General features: G+C 37.4%; 3 protein-coding genes across 13 annotated transcripts in view; all 3 read right to left on the bottom strand.

Annotated features, from left to right (window-relative positions):
* zswim7 (zinc finger, SWIM-type containing 7) overlaps positions 1-5,208 on the bottom strand; it is a 161,581-nt gene extending 156,373 nt beyond the window's left edge. For 6 of the 8 annotated variants that reach the window (XR_007438393.1, XR_007438404.1, XR_007438397.1 and 3 more), the window contains exons 1-3: positions 5,067-5,208; positions 2,022-2,105; positions 936-957 (exon numbers count right to left, since the gene is read on the bottom strand). Coding sequence is in view for 4 of the 8 variants with exons in the window: in XM_049476148.1 (XP_049332105.1) it covers positions 936-957; positions 2,022-2,097 (98 nt within the window). In the remaining 4 variants the exon portion in view is untranslated. Of the gene's footprint in view, positions 1-935; positions 958-2,021; positions 2,108-5,066 lie in introns of all 8 variants that reach the window. The other 2 variants (XM_049476149.1, XM_049476143.1) reach the window with 2 other exon arrangements.
* A 688-nt stretch (positions 5,209-5,896) lies between these two features.
* On the bottom strand, positions 5,897-8,381 carry nanos2 (nanos homolog 2). Its single transcript, XM_022667597.2, has 2 exons — positions 7,485-8,381; positions 5,897-6,623 (listed from the first exon to the last, which is right to left on the bottom strand). Exons 1-2 carry the CDS (start codon positions 7,729-7,731, stop codon positions 6,349-6,351), a joined length of 522 nt encoding a protein of 173 aa, XP_022523318.2. The 5' UTR covers positions 7,732-8,381; the 3' UTR covers positions 5,897-6,348.
* A 2,148-nt stretch (positions 8,382-10,529) lies between these two features.
* The window catches only part of abr (ABR activator of RhoGEF and GTPase), a 243,304-nt gene continuing 226,000 nt past the window's right edge, over positions 10,530-27,833 (bottom strand). For all 4 annotated transcript variants that reach the window (XM_022680329.2, XM_022680332.2, XM_022680333.2 and 1 more), the window contains 7 exons: positions 22,222-22,281; positions 21,998-22,107; positions 20,768-20,907; positions 19,478-19,612; positions 19,043-19,148; positions 15,886-16,036; positions 10,530-12,187 (listed from right to left, as the gene is read on the bottom strand). In XM_022680329.2, coding sequence (XP_022536050.1) covers positions 12,098-12,187; positions 15,886-16,036; positions 19,043-19,148; positions 19,478-19,612; positions 20,768-20,907; positions 21,998-22,107; positions 22,222-22,281 — 792 coding nt within the window. In that variant the 3' untranslated portion in view covers positions 10,530-12,097. The remainder of the gene's footprint in view (positions 12,188-15,885; positions 16,037-19,042; positions 19,149-19,477; positions 19,613-20,767; positions 20,908-21,997; positions 22,108-22,221; positions 22,282-27,833) is intronic.

Below are 27,833 nucleotides of genomic sequence, written 5' to 3'. Positions count from 1 at the left end.
TGGATGGATGGATGGATGGATGGATGGATGGATAGATAGATAGATACTTTATTTATCCCGAAGGAAATTTAGGAAAGGATAATTCATCACAATAATTTTTACCCAATGTACATAACTTTGTTTTTTATATGGGCAACAAAACATATGGCATTTTATTTTATTGTAATACATTTGCTTATTGGATTGATAATGTGCATTTTTTTAAGAATATCAAGAATATCACATCAACATATACATATTTAATAATTCTAAAATTCACCACAATACTACATATATATGCCCATAGATTGAGGAGATAGCAAAACCATTCAACAGAATCTATAGAATAAATCCTTCACATATATGTATGTATGATAATCTGTCTGTCTTTGTCTCTGTTGGTTTGTTTATCTGTTTATGTTTGTTTAGTTACATTCCACTGACTGACATACATTCATAAGCACTCACACACACACACACACACACACACACACGCACACACACTGCATACACACCCAATCACACCCAATCATCCATCACTTACTATTTGGTTTGGAGTTTTCCCCTCTTTTTCTATTACTATTATCAGTACTATTATTTATGTTACATTTTTTTCTTCTAGTAATAAAAATAATGTTGTCCTCTGAAGAAAGGGGGTGGTGGCGGGCCAAAAAAAAAAAAAAAAAAAAAAAAGAATATCAAGGATTTCATCAGGGCTTTAAAAAAAAAAAGACTAAACCAACTCTACCTTATATTACAGAGAGAGTAACCAGTGCTGTTTAAATGGTTAATAAGCAAAAATATGATAAAAAAAAAACACTGTACTATACAAGAGAATTCTAATTTTAATAGCCGTTTTAAAGAATTTAATTCAAATGTACGATTCTAAGGATAAAAAAAACAACAACAATATGAATATGGAGACACATCTCTTTTTTGTGTGCATATTTACTCACGCTATAAGTAGGTCATCTGGTACTAAAAGGGGGAAAGAAGAAAAACAACCATAAGCACAGTTATAGCAGCCAGGGGTCATCTCATTTTACTTTTTTTTTTACATCTTTTAAACTTTCCATGATTATGTACATACAATTACTTACTATTATGAAATTGTACTTCATTACTGACAATTTTTTTTTATAAAAAAATATATGAAGAGTAAAAAAAGATTTTCATTATTAATAGCAAGACTATTTAAGTTAATAAAATTAAATTAAATAAAAAAAAATAAGTTCAGAGCATGCAAACACCCCTGTTATTTATTCAGTTCTTCCACCGCTGACACAGACTGCACACAATTAGCACACACAGCTTGTGTAATCTCTATAAACTATAAAAGATGGAATGGAATGCAGTGAAGCAACCTTATGTGAGCCTGAGATCACCATGCCTAATTCCAAATACAGAACAGAGAAGCACAATGCAGCGCTCCATCACCATCAGTACAAAGCTGATTATCCAACACCAGTATTTGAAATGAAATGCTTAACGTAATGTTCCAAACATTAGCAAAAGGTTTCCCTAAAGATTAGCAGCTGTAGTAAAACGTAGTAAAGTCAAATATACTTTAGCGTAAAAGGTATGAGTGTGCAGACTGGCTCCAGAAATCATAAAAGAAAGTTCAGAAAGTCATTCTAAATAGGACACATTTGCAAAGTGCCATAATAAATATGCTGAAATCTAGTTATTTAAAGCTTAATACAAAAAAAATCAATCTGGCCCATTTTTGTCCAGTCCCACTTGTATTCAGTCAATACAAAATACGCTTGGTATCTAAAGATAGTTTCAATTTTATTTCGTTTTTTTATTTTATTGGAGATATAATGCTATGAGATATGATAGCATCTATTACTGTGTGAACTGCTCTCACAATATTCTGTTAAACTCTATTCAGTTGTAAAGTAATCCTAAACAGTTTTGATTCTGCTGATACTGTATTTTTGCCTTTATAAGTACCATAATTAAAGATCAAATCAGAGATAAAAAATAATTCCAAATCACCCCATAAAATGCTGCAGCATTTCTAACCTACTGTTACTTACTCTGGGATTTCTCCGAGTATGCCCTCTGTACATCCTTCAGAAGCTGCTCAGCAACCGCAGTCAAACACAAAGCCATTGTAGATCCTTCAGAGACATAAAGGATTATTATAGAATATGATCTTTTAGTCTTATTCTATAACTGTACACCAATCCAAGTTGAGCATATTTATTGTGTAAATGAATCAACTGAGAAAAGCAGCTTTTTCAAATGTAGCAGTAAACAGTTTTAAATGTTTTACTCAATTTGACACCTCGTTAATTGCCTACTGTAACTCTATTACTCAAGTTTTATGTGAATTGATGAAGAGAAAACCTTTTTTTATGTAAAATGATGTTAAGTCATTTGAAGTCTATTCTTTTGTCATTTCCATTCTTCTCAAATTCTGATGAAAAAAGAAAAATGACAAAAAAGGAAAAAAGGAATGCTGATAATACTCATAATGGTCTTTGTACAACATAATATTGCAATGTGGCCCACAAATAAATAAAATGTTGCTATAGTGACGTTAGAAATCATTGAATCATTGATGCAGTTATCACAATATTAGGTTTTGCAATGCTTCATTAATTCTCAAAACATAGCACTGGTATTTAATTCATACTTTACATGCATAGATTGATGGCAGACAGTGGGTAATTGTGTGCCATATTTAATCCCCAACCACTAGATTGCGGTGCTGTTATCTGTCTTCACATCCTACTGTACCAAATGAATAAAAGTAAGACTGTTTAAAACTTCAATATATTGCAAGTAATGATGTGTTTATATACCACAACATATTTATAACATTGATATTAAAAACTGTAATATACTTACAGCATTGTGACTCCTAACCCTGTATCAGGATGTGTATCATACTGCAAGGCCCTGGACTTTTTTTTGCTATGTTATTAGCTAGGAAAGGCAGCATGTCTGTGAGTAGCTAATGTTTATGCACTGCGAGCATAGGCGTAGGAATACTAGCAATATTAGAAACAGGTGGATTTGTCCCCCCAAAAAAATTATATCAGTTCGCTCAGGTCAGCTGTACTATTAATGAGGAGACAGACCGGACCGATCACGGAGCCGGTTCAGGTATTAAGTCACGCCTCTCAGTAGAAACAGCCAATCAGCTTGCTGGTTTTGCGGCGCGCGGAGCAGAGGCAGTTTGCTGTTGGGGAAGCCCCGCCCCCTCGCTGTGAGATTTAGCAGCGGGATCGGGACGCAGCAGCTTCAGCTGATTTTAAAACAGATATGGATATACGGAGATTTTTCTAAAAGAAAGGTAACGATAGGCTAACCACTTCAACTGTGATGATATGTTTCTGATAGCTGGTTAAAAATACACGTCTCTGAATCAGCACACAGTTTAAACCCACTGTGATTAATACACTGCAGCTGTGTTAGTGTGTAAGCTTATCTTTGGAATTAGCTAGATTGGGAGTCAGGGTTAAAGGAAAAAATAAAATATATATGTAATGTTTCCCTGTACCTGATCAGCTAATCACTTTAATTTTCAAACTGTTTATTCATTTAGGATTACAGGACTTACTGTGAGCTATAATGAACGAAAATTGATTTAACTAACTAGTTATCTAGAAGCTGGATGTAGATGATCGCCAGAATTTCGTACAGTACTTTAAGTTGGTAGTTTAAAGCAGTTACTTAACCCCGATCACTGCCCTAAACTAGTGTTTTCCACCTGATCAGCTAATAAACAGTCATTTACTGAGTTTACCTGTTAAAAACCTTTAGCCCCCTATGGAGCCTAAATTAATCATGTATATCCACCAGAGGAAGCTCTAGAATATGCAGAACAGTTTTAATATGCAGTAGAATATATAAGAACTGGGTTGAGAAACACTGCTGTAACGTGACTTCTGTTCATTTGTATTTCACAGTAAGACCACATATCCTGACGTTTATAAAAGCTTGGGTTCATATTGGCAAATGTGTCCCCCCCCCCCCATATCAAGCCCGCTCCTACGCCCTTGACTGCGAGTATTTTGGACAAACACACAATGCAATATTAGGATACTTCAATCAGGTCTGCCTGGCCAAAAAAAGTTTCCACCAAAAAAAATAAGTGACACACACTAATATTTAGTTAAACCGCCTTTAGCTTTGATTGCAGCACACATTCACTGTGCATTGTTTCAATAAGCTTCTGCAATCTTACAAGATTTATTTCAATCTAGTGTTGCATAAATTTTTCACCAAGATCTTGCAGCATTGATGATGGTAGAGTCTGACCACTGCACAAAGCCTTCTACAGCACATCCCAAAGATTATCAATAAGGTTAAGATCTGGACTCTATTGATCCATTGATTGAATAACCTGGTCTATATTCAGTATATTCAGGTAGTCAGCTGACCTCATTCTTTCAGCACATACTGCTGCTGAACCTAAACCTGACCAACTGCAGCATCAACCCCACATTTACTTACTTAAATCCACTTTTTGGCCAGGCAGTGCATATTTAGCTCTTTTCAACGGCCCACACACAGAGCAGCCAACCGGGAATTTGACTGCTGCAGCCGAACCATGCTATAATAACCAGATGTGAAATTAATAACTGAACTAATACACGGCATCTACTCTAAGTATATTTGTGAGACATTAAACAGCAGTGATTATACCATATACCATATACCATATACCAAATACCATGTAGTTAGAGATGAGATTAGGTCATTGAAGTAGAACTTATCCTATATTATTCGTACTCACATTTAAGTTAACTAACTACTTCTTTTTTAACAGTACTGTAGGAGTCTGCTGACACGACTTTTATCATTTTTGACAACTACTGTTACTTCGGTTAGAGTGTGTCAATATTTAGTAAGTGTTAACAGTGCTACTGCTGGGAGAAAAGCTGTTTGAACAGATAGTTTACGTTACTGTAATGAACAGTCTAATTTCAGTAATTAGGACTGCCTAATTACTGAAATTAGACTGTTCGTGACAGTAACGTTAACTAGCTGTTAGCTAACCGAAATATCAGCGACTACAGCTGTTTCTCCTGTAAATTACAGAAAGTATTTCAAAAATACATCCCACAGACCTCCTCTCAACTCCTCTCAACTCCACTCTCAGTAAACATCCCCCGACTCTCCTGTACAAAACACTGCACTGGTTACCCTTCGATTATCCCACGCCGGACACATCGCCGTCTCCAGGAAACGGAAATCACACGGAATTGTGGGCTTTGTAGTTTTTTACGCTGTTTTTTTACGCTGTATTTTTTTTCACTTCATTATATAAACTATAATAGGCCTTATTCCACACGCAGAACAGAAAGGTATAAATCTCCACTGCTCCACAGTCCAGCGCTTTCTCTGCAGTGATGGAGCGCCATCCAACATGAGCACTGAGCTGCAAAGCCAATTAGCCATCACCAGTATTTAAACCATACTGTTTAAATGTTTAGAATTTTTTTTTTAATGTAATCTTATGAAGAAGATAAGGAAGTAGACACCACTGTGATAACTATCTCTGTTTGCTAAGTAGATTTTACTCTATAATATTGCACACTTTTATATAATTTAAGTTTTTATTAATGCATGCAATGTACAATAAATCAAAGCGAGAGAAGAGAGAAAAGCAAAAGCACAGCTTAACGTTTATATCTAGTCTAATCATATTTTGAAGTATAAAAAATAAAGGTTTTATTTTATGAATTAAATATGAGTCAGTGGCTCCATCTAGTGGAGAAGTGCTATCTGTAGCTAAATACAGAGGCAATAAGAAGTGTGGCTATTTATTACAGGAGAGGAGGAAAAAACTAACTGGGTTGTAACTTTAATTATTTTAATTAGGTGTATCAAACATTATTTTAATTTAGTTTGTGGTTATTGCATTAGCTTTAATAATAAGGTAGACTATCATACTTAACTTATTTAGCTACGTCTATGTTTTTAGTTATTATTATACTCTACTTTTGTTCACTGTTTTTTGATATAGTTAAAGCAATAAACAGTTATTGACATCCTGAATTCTCAGTTTAGACTGACAGAGAGCGAGATGTTTTGCATTAGGAAAACTTTTCTTTATTTTGTACAAAACAGCAAACAACAGAAAAAACATGAAAAAAAATTTCCTGTATAAAACTCTTCAGAACAGCGTGCAGCCGCGCATGTTTCTTGGGGCTTTGTATAAGGCTTTATATAAACTGTACAGAAGCTCTGTGGAGAAGAACACACTGTTTAAAACCTGCACATGAACTCCACAGAGCTGAACTTTAGCTTTAGGGAAAAACCTCCATTGCACTTATGGTGGTGTTTGAGACTCGTGTGCAGTAGTGATTCAGTCACGCGCTTTTTCTCTCACTGTCTTTTCTCTGTGTTTTACGGAGCGCGGGTGTCCCGCCTGTGGGCGGCGCTGCGGCGCGGCTCTGTGTCGCTCCTGTTGGGGCAGTAGAGGCGGGTGTGCGCGGTGTCTCCGGTGGCTCCGCACAGCGGGCACATGTAGCTCCGCAGCACGGGGCACATCACCCTGCCGTCCCGCCTGCGCAGCCGGTGGCTCCGGTACACCTCGGTGCTCTCACCGTTCCGCCGGCAGAAGGCGCAGGAGCCCTCGCGGACACTAGGGGGCGTCTCGGTTCGGACCGGTGCATAAAACACTGTGAAGAAACGGAAAGAGCAGCTTTTTATTATGTATATAAACTGGATTTAGACTTAGACCTAGAACTTGTTTTGGCTAATCTGAAGAGTTATTTTAATTAGTTTTCATTCTCAGTTTATTATTTATTTTACTATACGTATGAAACAGTATAATAAAATACAGTAAAAATAGCTTTAGAAAAATAAAGCATTATTAAAAATAAATAAATAAAACAAAAGATACATTTTCAAACGTATGACTTATGATTAAATAATAAATATTTATTTCAGTGCATAAAACACTGAAGAAACGGAAAGAGTTGTTTTTTTTATTATGTTTATAAACTGAATTTAGACACAAAACTTTTTGGCTAATCTGAAGAGATATTTTATTTGTTTTATTATATATTTATATAAAACAGTATAATAAAATACTGTGAAAATAGGTTTAGAAAAATAAAACATTATACAAATGTAAAGAAATACATCAATTTTCAAACTCATAATTTATGATTAAATAATAAATATTTATTTTAGAGCATAAAACACTATGAAGAAACGGAAAGAGCAGATTTTTATTATGTATATAAACTGAATTTAGATCTACACAACTTGTTTTGGCTAATCTGAAAAGTTTTTTATTCAGTTTAGATTCTTTAGAATTTGTTATTTGTTTTATTATATATTTATACAAAACAATATAATAAAATACTGTAAAATAGCTTTAGAAAAATGAAGCATTACAAAAACGTAAAAAAATAGATACATTTTTAAACGTAGGACTAAATAATACATATTTAAAAGCATTGTTACTTTTGTTCATTTTATTTCATACATCAGTTGTTAAGTTATTAGGTTTTTTATATTTATTTATTACTTACATTCTTCTCCACTCTCCGCTCCTCCGCTGCTCTGAGACAGCGCCTCTCCCTGGTCCTGCTGGCCCCCGGCTTCTCGCTCTGTCCCGGGCAGTAAGATGGAAGTGGTCGGGGATATGGGAGTGGGGGGCTGGGGTCCCACATCCTCGAGCCTGGACTGCTGGAGCACGCGCTCCAGGGTGTCCCTCAGATTTAGGTAGTCCCGCCATATGAAGAAGCGGCTGGTGGGGGTGCTCAGGTCCTTCTGCATGGTGATGGATGTATGGATGAAGGGGGTCGTGTGGAGGAGTGTGTGTGTGTGTGTGTATGAATGATTGTGATGAGTTGTGGGGAGCAGAGGTGGGGTGGGCTTTTATAGGAGGCCTTAAGTGTTTAGGGGATGTTGATTGATGGCTCTGACCCCTCGTCCCCGGGGCTGCAGTCTCGAAACTTTCACTATAGGCGCGCGTGAAGAGGTCGCGTGTCTTAATTAGTCTGGGGTGGGGGGTTGTTTGAGCTGTGCTTCCACTTTAATGCATAGTGGTCTTTTAATAAAATGTCTCTGAACAGGTGTGTGAGAGTGAATAGATAAATGGGTGTGCATTTATTTGCAGAAAATGAGAAATGGCTGAAATAACAAAAAAGACCTCAAATAATGCAAAGAAAACAAGTTCATATTCATAAAGTTTTAAGAGTTCAGAAATCAATATTTGGTGGAATAACCCTGGTTTTTAATCACAGTTTTCATGCATCTTGGCATGTTCTCCTCCAGTCTTGCACACTGCTTTTATATAACTTTATGCCACTCCTGGTGCAAAAATTCAAGCAGTTCAGCTTGGTTTTTATGGCTTGTGATCATCCATTATCCTCATAATTATATTCCAGAGGTTTTCAATTTGGTAAAATAACAAAAAAAAAAAAAAAAAAAATCTTAATTTTTAAGTGGTCTCTTATTTATTCCAGAGCTGTATATTCTCATACTGTAAGCAAAGTGATATATTGCAGTTGTTTAAATCACTAGCATAGAGTAATTTTTTTTTACTTTTTATCAGAACAGTGGGATCTAATGAGAGTACAAAACTGCGATCTACACCGGGTTTTTAAAAATCGATACACTATTGCAAAGCGTGCAAAATATTGTGATACTTCCTTATATCAATATTTTCTAACACTCCTATGTGTTACTTTGTTTTTGCACACATTGCATTAAAAAGAACAAATAAACAACATAAATGAAATGTAACAAAACTGTGTTCTATGTAGAGGATGTAAACTTGTTATTCATAAATAAATAAAAACCCTGAACGTGAGCAGGGTAGGTGAGTATTGCAGGTGTAGGCGGTGTGTTGTTAACAGGTTGTGTGATACGTTTCAGTTCAGACAGACGGCGCGTGCCTGTGTGTGTGTGTGGCAGGGCGCCGCTAAGGACCTGACCTCTACAAGACCTCGTTCTGCACCTGTCTCTCTCTCCTCTCCCCCCCCCCCCAAACGCGTGTCTGTTTGCGTGTTATGTGTTTGATAATTAGGTTGAAATGTTATATTTGTATCTTTTGTATCTTCTGTTTAATGCTAAATATGACACGTGTATTGTATCTGTGTGTGTGTGTGTGTGTGTGTGTGTGTGTGTGTGTGTGTGTGTGTGTAAAATACAAATATTTGTTTATATTAATAAATGCTAATTAAGTCCAGCAGAAATGTTTATACGCTCCAGAAAAAATAAAAACAATAATTTTCCTGCATATTTGTATTTTGAACATAACAGGAGGGTTACACTGTTTAAAAGGTAAATTAAATTATACAATAAAGTAATCGTGTAATATTAATATGAATAGATTCATATCTGATATCACACACTCTGCTTTAGAGGTTAATGTCCTGATACTAATACTTTTTATGTATTACATCTTTAATATTAAATTTACAAAATTAAAATCATAAAAAGAAAAAAAATGAATGAGAAGAGGTGTGTCCAAACCTTTTATGGGCAATGAATATGTATACATTAATTTAAATTTATTTAAAAAATAAATAAATAAATAATTAGATGCACTCAATAATCTGAATATAATCACCTCTTTTACACCTATTTGACTGCTCCAGTGGTCAAGAAAACAGGATACTCTGATTTCTTAAATAGGTTCATTCAAGGCTGACAATCGGGTTTTCTACAGTTATTGGATTATTAGGTGCATATAAACAGACTCATCTTTTAACATCAACCTCATGAAAAGATCATAGATAATATCAATTATTTCAATTGATAATTGAAAAGAAACTAGGATCAATACCAGTCTGCCAATTTCTAGTGAATTTTGTGCACAGGAGCTGTGAAAAAGGGTACAAGTTAAATATACAGGTTTAAGGATACAGTAAATGGGAAGGCTTATGTAGCAGGATATGAGGAGGCCACGCCAAAACCTCATGCCAAGGATGATAAACTAGGAGTTAACATTGAGGAAGCTGTGTAGAGTTGAAAAATAAAAAAAACTCCAGTCTAGTGCCCTGTTTGAATGGGATTAGTTATTCATGGGAAAGTGGGGTGGGGTATTTATTACCAAAGTTTCTTAATGATTTTATTTCCACCCGAATGTGCCAAACAAGCTGTAAATAACCTTATTTTATATTAATCTCATGTGAATCAACAGTATTCTATCGTATTCTGTGACAATGGTATTTAGTTTGTTTGTGAATGGCACAGATTCCTCGGGTTCCTCAGATCCAGAAGACGATACAAACAAGGTCAGATCATCACCACTTCACTACTTGATAAAGCACCATCATTCCAGAGAACACAGTTGTATGTGACCCCCTAGTTTCTACAGAGACTAAAAGGCTGTGTATATGTGTCCGCAAACATTTGGAGAGAGTGTAGGTTTAGGTTCATTATCACTCTGCGGCCTCTCAAAGATATCAATAGAAACCTAATTTCCTTTTTTTTTTTTTTTTAAACTTGGTGTCAACAATCAATTATTGCATAAATAAACAAATGAATAAATAACACAATAATTACACAAACAAAAAGACCAAACACATACATTTTGAAAATGAAGACTCACAACACTGTCTGTGTTTCTTGTACACATTTTTATTTATTTTACTAAAAAACAGGAAAAAAGTACACATCAACATTTACCCTTATTGTTAATACGGTATACTCAATATCTTTCCAACAAAAGTAAAATACAACTGATTTTCCTGTAATCTTATATTAAAAAATATCAAATAGTATTCAATATCTTACAGTTCTTATTGTGGATATGTGACTGGCTTTGTCAGCAGAGAAGTCTGCTTATTCCACTGCAGTGAGAGTTGGAGTTGAGCAGTCTGATTAAAAAAGAAGAAGAAGAAGAAGAAGAAGAAAATGAAGAAGAACAACGTGGAGGTTTAGCTTCTTGTATAACCTGCCCACTGTTTTTGATTGACAAGCTGAACATGCAGTAAGGATAAGGACACAGATCATCCCATAGGTTACACTGGATGCGTCGGGCAGGCTTGCACAAGTGAGACGAAGAAAGGAAATCAGAGTCTTTTGCAAAACAAGGATATTTCCAAGATGAAAAATCTCACTAGATTGCATACCATGATTTACTTCCATACAAAATGGAATCAGATTTAAAAAAACTGCCAGAGTTAGCGGTCAAAGTATTTTCTTCCTTTGCTTCTGTTATTAGTTTTACCTTTGTTTACAGAACAGTTACAGCTCAGTCAGTACTGACCATACATGAGAAACTTGCAGTTTAAAAAAAGCCACTATCCAAAAGAAAACTTCAAACGAAAGACTCGGCGGAGTCGTTCTCTAACTGTAACGCACTGTACAGGCACACATATAGAATATATTTATAATAAATAAGGTGGTTTGGCCTGGGAACGGTCAGGAGACGTCTGGCGCTTTCTGGATTCTCCACTGAGAGCAAAAGGGTCCAATCTGAGCATCGTCTTTAAGAAGACGCTCACGTACACGCGCACACTTCTCTTTACACGTGCATAAAGGCCATAGAACAAAACCGTGGCCGTTACTGGAGCCAAATCATGTGTGAGAACACAATATGTGGTGTTTGCATGATTTATGGAATGCCTCTGATTTGGGGAAGGAAAAAAAAAAAAAACAGAAAGAAAGTTGTAGAGAGTGGAACTGTGGGCCATCTTCTGCACCGGCATCACTGAGCTGAGCCTTAGAGGAGCCAGAGTGTTGGAGAAGCATCTACAGATCACCTCTCTTTCAGCTGCTGTGGAAACATAGCATCCTGTTTTACACCCAGGAGCTTTAAAGAGACGAGTAGAAGGGGTACAGATAGTGTGTGTGTGTCTGAGAGTGTGTGTGCATGTGTGTTGGTGTCTCCTATGGTGGTATCGGGTGCTTGACCCCTAACTGAAAAGGTCAAAGGCTCCATCTTCGTTTAGCTCCGGCTCTCCTCCGGTCAGGGGGGTGTGGCCACCGCTCTCTCCGCACATGCTCAGAACATCATGAGACTGGACAGCAGGGAGCTGGGAGGGAGGGGGATGTAGCCTCTCACTGGAGCCCCCTGCGGTGGCATGGGCTGATTCTGTACAGTAAATAGATTGTGGTGTTTGGAGGGAATGGAACAGTGCGGAAGTCTCTCTGTCTCTCTCTTTCTTTCTTTCTTTTATTCGGAGTGCTAGACGTCAGTAGAGAAGTAAAGTGTGTTCCTCTTGAGCTCAGCGATGGAAATGGGAGGATGCTGTAGGTAGTACAGTAACACCTGGACCTGTTAAACAGAGACAAAGAAACATTTAAACAATCAACATCAATAGCAGTATGTTCCATTTAACATAGAATACAATATCACTTTATATAATATAAAGGTAAATATAATATAATACTATAATATTACTTACAGCATATACACTAATACTACAATACCTAATCGTGTTTTATACACATTCACTGCTGTAAGAATCTGACTGCATGCAGCCACAAGTTGATTAGTGAGACAGAATTGGCATTGGGAACATTAAGAATGATGACCTTGGAATGGTGCTCATGTGCAGGTATACTGAGTAACTGTCTCTTTATCCAAGGGGAAGTTTTCTAATAGATTTTGGAGCATTGCTGTGAGGATTTAATTGCACTCTTCAGTGAAACAAGAACATATAAGGTGAGGATATTGGATTATCATCACCCCATCCCCAAATCATCCCAAAATCATCCCCAACCCATCCCAAAAGTAAAATAATTCCAGAGAACACTGCTCCTCAGATCAATTCTGAGGACTTTATACCTACACCTGGCATTAGGCATGGTGCTACAGAGTGACCTATTCTATTGGCAGAACTTATCTAGATGTACTATACAACCTGTGTGTGTGTGTGTGTGTATTTGCCTTAAAGTAGCTGAATGCATTCATTAAAAGGGGTGTCCGCAAACATTTGGAAATTTGGAAGTAACCCTCTGTAATTTTCGCACCTTAAAGTGCACCTTATAATTCAGTGCGCTTTATGTAATGCTCTTGTTGGGCAGCATTTATTAGTGCTAAGCGCTGCTAATTGTGGCTAGTGCTGCTGCTAGTCACACTAAAATACTGGAAAGCTTACTGTAAGTGAATGGAAGCACTTTACTCACCCAAATAAACAGTTTTCAGGAGAGAATTTCTTTAAAAAAATTACAGTTTTGTTTACTTAGGTGCTCCCAGCGGCGATACCTGCTAAAATATGGTACATATGCTATTTAAATGTAATCTAATATTATGTTTACACTCTTACTGGCCAATCATAATAAATGCTAAATCATTTTGCAGTTATTATAGTTACTACTTTCTCAATTTGTTTGTGGGTCTAACAACTTTTAATCAAATCAGAGCCAGGCAGGGTTGAATTTGAACTTTTTAGTGTTGCTGTTCACATGATGACCACTAGATGTCAGAGTAGTAAAAGCTATTTCTGACACTGGGTGTCTGTACCACACAGTGTACCCAGATATGCTTTTAATCGATGTATTTAACTACTTTAAATTCAACACACGTCTTATATAGCAGTAAGCAGTAGTTAGCTGTATATTGGCCAATGCCAGAGGTGTCCAGTATTATCTGTAAAAGTCAGGTGTGTTTGCAGGTTTTTATTCCAGCCAAGCAACAGCATATGACCACATTTGGGTATTAATCCCCAGTACTGGCCTGTGGAGCAGTGGAACTGTGCTCTTTGGAGTAATGGAGCGCCATCCAACAATGTTTTGGCATGAACCTGAGTGGTGTTCAACAATTACTCAACCAGACTGCTCTTATCTCATTAATGCTTTAGTGGGTTAATGCAAACAACCCTTCACAGCAATGATCTGACATTTAGTGTTAAAAAAAAAATCAAATTAATACCACTGAATTCAGAATAAACACTGGATAAGCTGGTGTTAACAAATGTCTAGACATTTAGAGCACATTCCCATAGCCAAGATTAAGCCTGAGCTTAGACTAAAAAGAATGTACTACAGTGATTCACCAATTCAACACAGCGTTGGTTTCCCGTACATGGATTAAGCCCAGTTGTCGACTATATTTTCCTTTCAATGGAAAATCTCCATTCAAACTGCTCTCTAGTCCAAGAACAGGTTTAATCCATGTCCAGGAAACCAACTCATAGACCAACAAACATGGATATAGTAACCAAGGCATTACAATAAAAGCAATAATCATATAGTAATCCATATTTCCACAACAAGACTGATTTGGAATGTCAGGCTGACATTCACAAACACCGAATTGGCAGTCTGTTATGGTTTATTATGTATACAGTGTAAACAGTGGGCACAGCACCAGCCCAGTCAATGCCCACAAAATACACAGACAGACACACAGGAGTGCACAGCAATTTGGATGAGAAATTCTCCAGCAATCTGACCTGTTACTCATCAACAGGATGTGAAATGGCCAGCTAAACATGCTGTAAGTCTTTCCCATCTGCTGTTCTAATCTGTCATACCACAATAAATGTGCAGGACATGGATCTTCCGTGACCCTAGAACAAAATTCCCCTCAAAAATAGAGCAAGTGTTTACTAGTTAAACAGCTACATTGTGAACAGAACTATGTCACGAGCAGAAATTCTGAGGTCAAGACAGAAATCGGAAAAACAGCAAATAATTATTGCATTATTGTTGCAGGTAATATAATGGCAGGTACTATTATATTATTATTGCAGGTAATAACTAAACTTGTCTTATGTCTAGCTGTCTATAAAACACTGGATTATTCTGACAGAGAAAATAAATATTTCTGAATCACCTACAAAAGAGACATATGGTATTTTAGGGTTTATATCTGTGGCTAGGTAATAAGTACTGTGTGTTCGTGTGTATTTATGCACTGGGCAGCCCTCCAGCTACCTCACTGAAAATCCAAATACAGCTGTGGGATTATTTAGACCTCAAAGCCAAAGGGAGAATCCTGAGTAAAGCAATGTGTGTGTGTGTGTGTGTGTGTGTGTGTGTGTGTGTAAGTGAAGAGCAACACATACACACACAGTACTTTTACTGTTTTAAAATATCCTTAAAGGACTATCAAGGATTATTTTTTCTCATTTTCTCATATTAGCTCATAACGTGATCAGCATGTATAATCCGATTTTAAGGAAACTGTGTGGTATGTCACGGAAATCTGTGTGGGTTGTAGCCTCCGGATCTACCCACCTCCATTCCCCCCGTCCCATTTCCACACAGGGTTGCCAGATATAGACAACAAGTTTCAAGATCCAATTCAATATTCAAGATTTTTAGAGTACAGGTGTACATGTGAGGGTGCAGAGTCCCACCAATGTGCAGAGAATTCCCACCAATGCGCAGAGAACAGTACGCTACAGCCACGGAAACAGGCAAGCTGGCTATTTTTCTGCTGAACAGCTAATCACTGAGCTTCAGGAAGGTTGCTCACCATAGCTGGGCAATTTACCACGACTAGCATAATATTGACAGGTATTTTGGACATTGAAATGTATATATTCACTAATCAGCTACAGAGTAAAACTTGTTGTTGTGTGGCACCGTGTGTCAATCTGGTAACCAGGATGAGCTTCACATTTAGGGAGGAAAAAATGGGGCATAAAATACTATCAAGTGTTTGGAAATTGGACTCATGTTGCAATTTTACACATTCTTGCAATTATTACATTCCTTTAATGGTTTGGTTAGCCTCAGTGTTTTTATTAATTAGCTGTGACACAAAGAGTTTGTATCTACATTATTGCAGTATTCCGTTTTTTGACAATTATGTGAATCCCGCTGCTGCTGTTTTTTACATTGTCATAATTTCATGCTAAATGGATAAATAAAAATGCTCCAAAATGAGCAAAGAAGTTAAGAAGTATCTCCTGCAAAGTTGCCGTTGTTGTATGTTAATGTATTAACATAAAATACTTGCAAACTAAACATATCGGACCACGTTAGCACATGCACACTACTACATATACAGACAATATCTACCTGTGCCATGACGTCATGAGACCAGATGTCGGAGGCCATGGTTATGTGAGGCTTACTGGTTTCAGACTCGGAGGGTCTGAGCAGCGTTGGGCCAAATACAGTGGCCAAGTTGTGCAGAGACATCTTGTTTATCGGTTCCTTCTCAGCCACCCTGAAACCAACAGAACAGATCACTGGTTACAAACACAGCTCACACTCAGTAGCTCAATAGATCCTGCTTGTAGTTTGATTATGAAGCAATTGTATCCGAGTACAGGTACACAGTGCAACAAAATTACGTTCCTTCAGAGCCATGGTGCAACACAGAACAAATAGTACAGTATAGACAAAATAAAGTGCAAACATGCAACATATGTGCAACATAGAACTTGAACACTACAATAATTACAATAAATACAGCAGACAAGAGACAGATTTTACAGTACAGTAGAGTACAGTGCAGTACAGGCATAGTGTAATCTAAAGGTAGTGAGGATAAGGTGCACAGATACACTCTAATATTTTGTTGGTTCGCCTTTAGCTTTGATTGCAGCACAAATTCTCTGTGGCATTGTTTCAATAAACTTCTGCAATGTTACAAGATTTATTTCAATGCAGTGTTGCATTAATTTTTCACCAAGCTCTTGCAGCATTAATGATGGTAGAGTCTGACTGCTGCACAAAGCCTTCTACAGCACATCCCATAGATGCTTAATGAGGTTAAAGTCTGGACCGGTGAACAATCCATGTGTGAAAATGATAATCTTACAATTAATTTATTTATAATTAATTTAGCAATTTAGTATATTCAGGAAGTCAGCTGACCTTATTCTTTGAGCACATTTACAAATCTGAAATCTAAATCTAATTTAATTTACCTCAGCTGTTCACAACTGTATTTATGGGTTATGTGCAGCCTGAGACACCTGATGTATGCAGACTTTTTATTCGATGCTTTAGGGTTTTTACTGAGACTGGCCAGCAGGTGTCCTCAGTGAACAGTGTATCTAAAGGGCATGGCGGTCTCCAAGTTTTTCACATACTTTGGATACATCATTGCCACTTTATGCAGCAGGAAAAATGAGGAGATAGTGGATTTACCACAATGTTTTTTTTTTTTCTTTTTTTTTTTTTTTAAAGTTGAATTACTTATTTTTAACTAAGAATTTATACTGTGATGTTTTAATGCTACTGATTTTTGAAATGTAAAACTTCAGTCCTAACCAATTTCTAGCACTAAATAGAAAAAATAACATGCACTCATTTAATGATCTCTCTACAGCTGTGTTCGTGTGGCTGTGTGGCAGACTGAACTTCTGATATTTCTACAAGATTTATGATAAGCCTGACATTTACTAAAAATACTATGAATAGCGAATGGCCCAACCACTGGAAAACACTGAGTCAGCCAGCATGGAGCTAATAGTGATGTTCCTTCAATGTGTGTGTACTTTATATATTTAAGGCTACTGCTTTGCCTCTCTTAGACTGGAACATTTAGTGGAAAGTTGTTTATTTACTGCCGTTTGTTAAACTTTCAACGAAATCAGAACTTGCAAATGGCCATGTATTGAAAAGCTACAAATATATATAATTAAATATAGACTTTTTTGTAATCTAAAAGAACTTAAAATAAAAACAAACTTAAATTGTATAAAAGTTTCTTAACTTAAAATGCTTCACAAATAAGTGATGCATTTTAACAGCAATAAACAAGTCATAATCAATAATAGCAATTAAACAATTTTAAAACTATTTTCTAAATGTTTAAATTATTAGATTATTAGATAACATTTCAATTTAAAGAAAATCATTTGAGATAAAAAAGAGCAATTGAGTTGTATAATTTAAAAGCATAATAACTAGGTAGGGACTATAATATATAATTCATATGACTGGCATTAGAAAAATTTATTATTTTTATTTTTCAGATTGGATCAAATTTTAAACTGATCGTGTATTTACTGAAGACCAGAAGAGCAGAACGTGTAGATGATGTTGGATTACTGCACTGAAATATGTGTATTTTATACTTATTTTACTGTGTCAGAAGTCCTGAACAGGAACAAATGGTATATTTCTCAATGAAAATCCACACAGATCTAAAACCAATTTTCTATATTTCGCTCATGTTTACAGCAGATATGTACATGTAAAATATTGGTTATCAGCATCAATCTGCAATCTGTTCCCTCACAGTGCAAGTATACAATCACTTTCTCACCACACTGCTGCACACTGGGCACAAGTGTGTACACAGGCACACAACATTAACCAGCACTCTTTATGCTATATCTTTATTTTTGAATTTAGTAAACTATTTACTAAATGTTGCAGGCTGATGATCAGACACTGGTTAAACTGGAATGAGAGAGGCAAGCTGTGGTGCTGTTGGTCGGTTTGTGTATCTAACCGTGTATCTATGTGTATCTGATAATTAATGTAATCTATACCCGTTTTGTTTCCGTATCTTGCAGCTTTTTAGCTATTTAAATTAGACAAATGTTTAGAATTAAATTAGAAAAGTTTAAAATGAAGGCAACACATTTGTCCCCTGTACATAATAGTTTGTGTGTCTGACTGGAATTATCCTATTTCTTCTAAAATATGAGACACTCACTGCTCCTGGGAACTCTAATCTTTTTTAAGGGAGGGTGGTGGAGGATGGAATCATTCCACCTCTGACTCTAGTCAAGTCAAGTCAAGTCAAGTAGTTTTATTGTCAATACTGCATATGTACAGGACATACAGAGAATTGAAATTACGTTACTCTCCTTCCCAATTTTACAGCAAGTACAGATAATAGATATAATAAAGGAGAATGGGAGACACTATGAGTACAATACAGCAGGGACACAATAGACATACATGAGACAGAAACAAGGTGCAGTAGTGGTGGGGGAGAAATAGATATATAAATATAGTAAAATAAGAAATAGATATATAATATAAAAGAGTGGGAGACACTATATGTACAAAACAACAAGACACAATAAACATACGTAAGACAATAGTGCAATATTGATGGTGATTTAGATGGAATGACAGTATAAATAGTATATAACAGCAGTGCAAATATGGTATGTGGTATATATCTTAAGGCAGATAGAATCACCCCTGATTACAATAATACACTCAAAATATGAATGAAACAAGAATTAAAAGTTTGAGAACTTGCCTCTTTAAGTGCTCCAGTAAGGTGAGGAATGTAATGAGGTTGGGGTCGGGTAGGGAGCGCAGCAGGTGCATCATGCAGTTCTCCTTGGCTGCTGGGTCAGACAGAGCTGAGAGGAAAGAAGAAGGATTAGAGGGATGAAGGTCCATCACCCACGTCTACAGCTATAGCCTGCTACAGCCTGCTACTGACATTCTAATCAATTCTAACTCTTCAGCTTCTCTCGGTCTCTTTCTCTTAAGAGTTAACCCAGTGACCCTCACCTATCCCTGATCTACCTCACCTGACCTCTACCCTTTACTACAAAGTGTCTACTTCCTCTGTAATAACCCCCAGATGTCTTTTACATCCTCAATCATTTGCAGCAAAGCTGAGAAATCCAGAAGCAGCCTGTCAGGGATTACCAGAGTTGAGAGGTTAAAGGTGACTGGCTCTTACCAATGCCCTCCATGAAGGCTGGGTAGAGGCGGTCAGTGAGCAGAGGCTCGGGCAATTCTCTGAAGTACAGCTTCAGCGTCCCTGCGATGGCATTGATGTCCATATCACTCAACATTACCAGGATATCTTTGGTATCTGAGGGAGAGAAAAGAGTGAGAGAGAGAGAGAGAGAGAGAGAGAGAGAAAGAGAGAGAGAGAGTTAGGAACATCCAGGTTAAGTAAAATGACTGTCGTCCAACATAACATCACTAAGCGATCTGTTATTCCCTGTTCTGTTTTGTGTGTGTGTGTGTATATGCGTATGTTTATTAGGCCAGCTGACAGCTGGAGGGGGTCAGTCCTCTCTTTGCCCTTTCCCACAACTCCTCCACTGCTTTTAGACTTGCTTACAGAAACGACAAAATCAGGAGAGAGAGAGAGACAGGGAGGAGGTCCAAAAGATAGAAAGAATAACAAAGAAAAAAAACTTATAAATATGCTTGCAGCTCTAATATAATAACATTATGAACTGATTGGTAGTTTTCTGTCTTTGATTTGATAAAGTGATGACACTGATATATTTGTATAACAGTGATAATAAAAAAAGATAATAATAAAAGAAAATATGAGAAAAAAAGAATCATTTGTGTGGATAAAGCCCCTTACATACCCAAACATAATCTGGATATTTAACTGGAATTAAATGATGAGAAGACTTTTATTGTGAATAAGACAGAGATTAAATCATATTAATTCCTGGGAATGATTAATGGGATTGGGATTGACCTGCATGAGTACAATTCCAGAGAAGTTTCAGCTATTTAGTCTCAATTTACAAGAAAAAAAGTAAAAATTCTGCATTTTTGTAGATGATTCAGAAATAAAGAAGCTCTTGGCCGTTTGTACTGAGGACATCACATCCTGTTTACTTTCCAGGGACTTGCAAGGCAAGTATGAATTCCCAGTAAAGGATGAAGAGTTTAGGTCTGCATGTGTGAATGACAAAAAGCCCCATTATAACCATAAAAAGCAACCAGTAACGCCCCGGATTTTGAGTGTTAAAGAGGCCCAAGTGCTTCGTATTTGTTACTACGTACTGTGAACAGACTCAAGCTCAAGCTGAAAGGACCTGTGTGGGTTCTGCTACTATCTATTGCTGCTCCCAAATAGTGATGAGAATGATAAAAGCTGATGTGCCCTTAACTACTACAGTTATTTATTCAGGTAGCAGATCATATCCAGGAGCACATATGAACAAACAAACTGGATTTGTGCCATTTAAACCATGTAATGTGAACAGACGGGACTTACTGGTATCGAATGCAGCTTTGAGGGCCTGAATGTCTGTGGCCACACCAGAGATCCGGTAAATGCCCACTTCATCAATTCCCCTCTTCTCCACCTCCTCGATACACTGCCGCACAATGTAAGGCACCTTGGAACGTTCACGCCTGTCAACACACAAAAATTTACAATAAAAACATTAAGAAGTATTAATAAAAAAAATATCAGACATGATCTTCTCCTCATACATAACAACATAAGATGTAAAGCAAATGTAGATACAGCTCTGGAAAAAAATAAGAGACCAGTTTCTCTGATTTTGCTATTTATATGTATATGTTTTGAGCAAAATGAACATTGTTGTTTTATTCTATAAACTACAGACAATTTTTTTTTTTCAAATTTTTCAAATAACACAAAGAAACAAGTTCATATTCATAAAGTGATCTGGTCTCTTATTTTTTCCAGAGCTGTATAAGCGAGGAAACCTCACAGTGAACACCTCACAGTAAAAATGTCCACATTCTGTCACTGTCCTCACTGGCGTCATGTGTCTTATTAAGAGTTGCAAGCTTCCAAGTGTGAATGGGGAGCAGGTGTTTTTTAAATGTGGAGATTTGGGTATAATTCCACCATATTGGCCATACTGGATATTTAATATGGCACCTCCTGGCAAAGAACTCTCTCAGGATATGAGCAACAGAACTGTTGCTGTTGACTTGGCCTCACCAGGTCAACCAAAGAAGTTGAGTCCACATGTACAGTGCCATATTCAGAAGTTGACTTAAACAAATACACTCATAAGAGATGCCAGCATTGCTGCAGAGGTTGAAGAAGTGGGAGGTCAACCTGCAGAGTTCAGACCATATGCTATACAATGAATCAACTCTGTATGTAGCAAGATAACACAGTTCCACAGCTTAATGCTGGTGATTTATATCCCCATATCACACACCTATTAGACTATAGTGACTAATCAGGCTGTGTGAGTGAGTGTGTGTGTGTATTTGCACATCTGTCAGCATAGGGTGCAATTTAAAGTAGCTGGATGCATAAATATTGCACTTTTGTGTGTTTGCTGTTCCACATCTTCCTTCACTCTTTTTATCCCTCTTTAACACTACTAACTAACAGATCTTAACATTCATCTCTGGCCTAAGATCTGCATGAATGTGCCGGCAAGCAAAGTCTTTCAATCCCTTTTATCTTTAAGAGGTTGGGACAGGAACAAACAGAGAAGAACAGATGAAAACATACTTTGTCACTACGCTGATTTTAACTCCAAACACTCCGCTTTGCTTTTTAGAAGGCGTCCTCTTCAAACTCAAGTCCCGACTTGTGAACTTCATGGAGAACTCCACTTTAATCTGTGGAAGAATACAAATATAAACAAATACATGTGAATGTTTTATCCACAGATCTTAAATATACTGTGTCTTAAACCAAAACAGAAATGGAAAAAAAAAAAAAAAAACTCTTACCCCGTTCATCTCAATCACGTCCACATGCCAGTTCTTGGACTGCACCGTCTGTGGGTCCAGCTAAAACAAACAAACACACAGATCCCAGCATCAATAATATGGGTCTGAACAGTGCTATCAGACAGCATATCATAATGTTATAATGTAAAGGAGTGTAGCTGAACTATATCTGTGCCCTCATGAGGAAAAATATGATTCATAACATTTGCCTGCACTGCCTGCAGATTGCACCCATTTCAAAAGTGAGGAATGAAAGAGCATCAAAGTCTACTCTGAGCTGCAAACTGGCTTTAGATCCCACTATCAGACCAAAAGCACAACATTCCACACTGGTCCAAGCTTAGATGGATTATCAGCAGAGGTGTTCAGACTGTAAACAAATCAAAAAGATACAACTGAAGAGGATTATTAGAATGTGAGATGCGAGTTTGTATATTCTCTGCACTAGACAATATCATACGGTCCTGAATTACGACCTGGAAAACCATAGAAATAGCCTTAGAATTAAATCAGGGAGAAAAAAATATCTGTAAAATATAACACACATATGCACACATCACAAACACAAATACAACCCCATACATCTTCACTACTGCTTATTTGCATGCAAGCACAAACTCACACACACACACATTCACACAAAAAAGGGAATGCTTTCGAATCCAAGCCAGAGGGCTATTTTTTCCAGCTCCTTTCTACTTTAATAAAGGAGACCCAGTTTTCCATTTGCCTCCTGTATGGAAATTCCCAGCCAGAACAGAAAAAAAAAAACATCCCTGGGAACCAAACAAGCTGAAGGTTTTTTCCTCAGTTATTAAATTTCAGGACAGTGAACTCCTAATGAAATTAGCTCTTCTCTACTGCTGTTTAAGAAAACAACAACTTGGCACATTTGCAGCAGTTCAATAGTATGTGTGCGTGTGCGTGCGTGTTTGTGCGTGTGTGTTAGCAGAAGTGGCTGCCCTAAATAGATCAAAGGTCAGGTTTACAAGATCCAGATGTCTGTGACATGCCTTTATCATATGACCTACAAAAACATACTGCAAGCCTATATCACACACATACTACACACTAGCACAACAATGCATACTGCCTGTATTACTATCATTAATGTATCCTACAGAAAAGAAGGCATGGCCAATATGAAAAAATTCGACATCATTATACTTGCAGTTTTTCAATCTACAGAACACAAAACATGTTTTGAACCAGTTGTGCCTAATAGCATTTTTTCTTGTGCGTTTTATGGTCCAAGTATTCAAATACCCTGTTTACACTTGGTCACTTCACATGACCAGTATCTGTATTGAATCCTGATAAGATTTTAGCCACATGAATTTACTCTTGATAGTCAATTGTGTTTTTTTTTTTGTCAGTCTGTCTGATTGTAATCTGATTAATGTGTAGGACAGAATATCCCTAACTCTCTAGCTGTGTGGCAATTTTACTTACTTAAGGAGTTTTTACTTTCCAGCATATCTTGGAGTGACAGTTGCATTAACACTGCAATGCTGCAATATGGTTCCTGCATCGAATTAGAATCTGTTTTAAATGTGTTTTGGGGGTATTTACACTTACATTTATGTTTGGCTTTATGTGTTTTATCTACATACAATTCTGGTACTCAAGATGCACAACATAATTACTCAGGAAAGTACTAGCCAGCACTGCCTTCTATTAGCTGAGGCAAAAGAACTGGTGGTTAGTGTTCTCCTGCAAGTGTGTTGTGGTAAAAACCTGACACTGCATTGGCAGCAGCTCAAAAAAATGCAGTGCCTGTTTGCTTTGACTTACCGAATAGACATACTTTACTTCACCCTCTAAGCTTGGTGTCATTGTGTGTCAGCGGAACCCTAGCTAGTCTGTGAATTTGCCATAAAAACATGCCCTAAAAATAACAGAAAGGCTATAAAGACTTTTCTAAAGACTTTTTTATAAAGTTTTCTAATCAGCATTCTATAGACCGTGCTGAACTATCAGCTATTATGCTATCTTGAACTTTGGAAAATCTAAAGTCTTGATCTTCCTACCAATATGCCAAAGCTTTTGATAACCAAGTCATTTTGTATCCCTTTAACAATATGCAGTTTTTGAGAGTTCTTATAAAAATAGGGACATAAGCCAAAAGAAAGCATAATGTGACTTAATGCACTTTAATAACAATAGTGAACAAATCTTCCACTTTTAATATACTTCATCTTTCTATTCAGTGCAATCCTAATCCTATCATGGAACACTGTGTACGATACTCTGCGTCTGGTTTGATGCTTAAGGAGTGTTATCCTTGTTAGCAGATCAGGAGGACCCCGCCAGATAGATCATGCACAGAATTTATGCTGTTTCCATTAGTACACTGCTCTCCGAGGGGAAGAATCGTCCCGCTCTCACTCACACACTCTCACACACTTCATGTCCTGGAATTCACTCATTCCTCCACTTCTCCTTTCCCATGCTGCTCTGGGAGAACATGTCTAAGGCATGATGGATGATGGGAAGGAACCCCTGGAGAAGCTCCACCCTTCTCCTAAACTAACCTGCCACTCAAGCCAGCTGAAGCACAGTGAGATGTACCCCTCTCCCCACACACACAAGAAAATAGCCAATGATCAGACCCCTATATATTGAAAATATAAACGCTTAACAAAAGTGAATGTAGACTGATAATTGTATTTTACACAAATTACAAGCTCATTTTCCATCATCTGGAAAAGAGGTTATATGTATGAGCAAATCTAACAAAGGCCTTTTAGGCATGCAAATGACATAACTTTATATTACTTAAGTCATGACCTTAATTCACCCCAATACATTTCTCAGTGTAATCATCATTACAGGCATAGCAAGATTACCATCGAGCAATTACATGCAAGGCAGTTATGTTATTGTCCCACTGGGGCAACAGGCTGGTATGGTCCTATGTTCTGGTATTGCTGGCCCACAGCACACAGAACTGGCCTGATTTATTTTTTAATAAAAGCAATACGTGAAATAAAGTGCTGAACCTGCATACGTGGAAATCTTTCACATGGGATTTGGGCTGGGAACCAGCTCACACTAATCAAGGTATCAGGCCAGGACTTGGCAGTCACTCCAAACTAAAGTTATGATTGTTCACGCTATACAAGCAGCCCCTTGGCAACATTGAAAAATAGACTTTCTGGAGCTCCTTCTTAACTTAACTTCTTACGTTTTTGTTTTGCATCAATTAAACTAACCTAAAATTTCTCTCAAACATCCCATCCCACCACCATCATCAGACAGGCAACTTGAGATAAGATAATCCTTTAATTTCTCTAAATCACTAGTCTCCTAAATCGCTCCTTTAAACCTTCAACCAAGGTGTGCAATTGTATCTCAACCCCATATTAAAACTCAAGGAGGAATTTAAAGCCCATACTGATCTTCTTCACTCTGTGTCCCTGTGGGAAAGGAGCTTTCTCAGAGGATAAAAACCACAAACTGTGTGGCTGAGAGGTTTATTTATACAGCATCCACAATTGATTCACATTAAGCCAGAGTGAACGGTCATGCGGGTTTACAGTGTGACCGGAGGGGGGAGGTTGAGGGATGCGTGGAAAAACGGTGCCCTTTGAAGCAGCACCCAGAGAGAGACAGTGAGCCCACAAATTAAGAGTTGGGTCAAAGCCCAGATCACTGTTAAAACAAAGAAAGGTAGAGAGAGAAAAAGAGTGAGAAGGAGAGAGGAGTGGGAGATTAATATGCTATAGTAAGAAAACCTGGACTAATCAGAAGATGTGAGAAATCCTTAGAGCTTTAGGATCGTATTCTCCTGCCATAAAGCATAAAAGCAGCAGATGCTCAACATTGATGGTGATTCACGGTACACATTTTATGTACTCACCAATGCACTGTTCATAAAAAAAAAAAAAAAAGAGTTATCCTACTTTTGTTGGAGTAACTGTCTCTCTAGGGAGAAGAAGAAGTTTTACTAGAGTTTGGAGCATTGAGCAGGTAAGGAATGGAATGCATTCAGTGACTACAGAGGTCAGAATGTTGAAAGATCACTGGATCCCCAAAATCATGTGTAAACCTTAAATAGTAGAGATTTGCCAGTGAGAAGTTAATGTATGGGCCAGAAAAAGCAACAAACCAAGAATCTGGTTTCCTTAATTCCTCTATGATGAGAAGCTGAAATTAGTTTTGATTAGCGGCCATCTGTTGCACCATTATGGTGAAATGGGAAAGTTATCTAGAACTACTAGAAATCTTTTTTTATGCTTGTTATGAAGAATTCGGCCATAAAACATTGAAACTACACATTGAACTATGGTAATATTGCACTAATAGTCACTTTTAACAAGGAAAATACTAACATTTATGGGTTTCTTTCGTCGTTTGTTCTACCATCTGATCAGTGACTCTCATACCCTTCTGTTTAAAGTGAAATATCTTTGTATAAACAGCTAACAAGCCATAACCCTTTCCCCAACCCCTCCAGCCTAACAAGAATAGATGTACAGAGGGGTAGGGGTAATTGGTAGGGCCAAGGGTTGATATGGGATTGGGCCCTACTCTGTGTTTTGTGATGTCACCAGCTACATTCTATAGAAAGTGAGTAAAGTACAATAGAGTAGTGCACTTCCACTCACTGTCTCTCACTCAACTGTAATGTTGGTCAGCATAGGCGTTGTCTATTAGTCAATTTATCAGAGCTAAGCCTCTTTGCTTTCCTCTGAGTGCACTGTCTACCCAATAATGTTGCATCAGCAGCAGTGGGTAGAAACGAAAAAGTACATACTGGTGGAGATCCAAAAAAAGCTCCTAAATGTCTATACACTTCAGTTGAGCTGTCAATGTCTTAAAGCCTTTGCCTAAAGCATATTAACATATCACTTTATTCCTTGCACACCTTCTTTACAACATTATTGTAAAATCTGCAACCAAGCCAGCAACTTCCCTCCATAAAACAGATATTACAAAGCATTATCTAAGATTTTTCCATTCCTGTCTCTTTAGATTTCCCTCTCTCTTCTGAGATGAAACGCTGGAGTTGTGGTTTTATCTTCTCGCTCTTCTCATTTTCCTAAACTGATAGCATCTGGACCTCGAGAACAAAGAGCAGAGAAGGAAGAAGAGCTAAAAGAAGGACATCACATCCTCCCCCTCGTAATGATCTGAATTAAGAGCAGCCTGAGCTGGACTAAAACTGAGCTTTATACATCCCGATCCTGCAGCTTTGATCAGAAGAGGATGTGCTAGTGAAGAGCGTTTGATCTGACATGAATAATTAAACATGCCTGCAGTGAGAACACGCCAGTAAACTGAACGGCAAGTTACAGAGAGAATAGATGACTGAAAGCAGCTGAACAGTCTAGGACATAAGTGAGAAGTGGGTACATCCTGGTGTTCTAGTGGATTTTACACAGATAACAGACTTCTACTCTCTCTACGTCTCTTCACTCCTGGTCTCGCTCCTCTTTCCTTTTTTCACTGTGCTCTGCCAGCCTGTTGCTGAGTGGAGCAGGAATACTGTGTTCTCAGAGTGCTCGCTCTCTCTCCCTCTGTGAGTTTGTGTGTGAGGTCAGACAGGAGTGCCAGGGAGGAGAATGGTGTGTGAGGACAGCAGTACACTGATTCTCACTTAGCACACA

This window comes from Astyanax mexicanus, chromosome 1, assembly GCF_023375975.1.
Source record: "Astyanax mexicanus isolate ESR-SI-001 chromosome 1, AstMex3_surface, whole genome shotgun sequence".
In the NCBI taxonomy this organism is placed as follows: domain Eukaryota; kingdom Metazoa; phylum Chordata; class Actinopteri; order Characiformes; family Acestrorhamphidae; genus Astyanax; species Astyanax mexicanus.
Note: the sequence above shows the minus strand (reverse complement) of the source record. Positions and strands in the feature narration are given on the sequence as shown.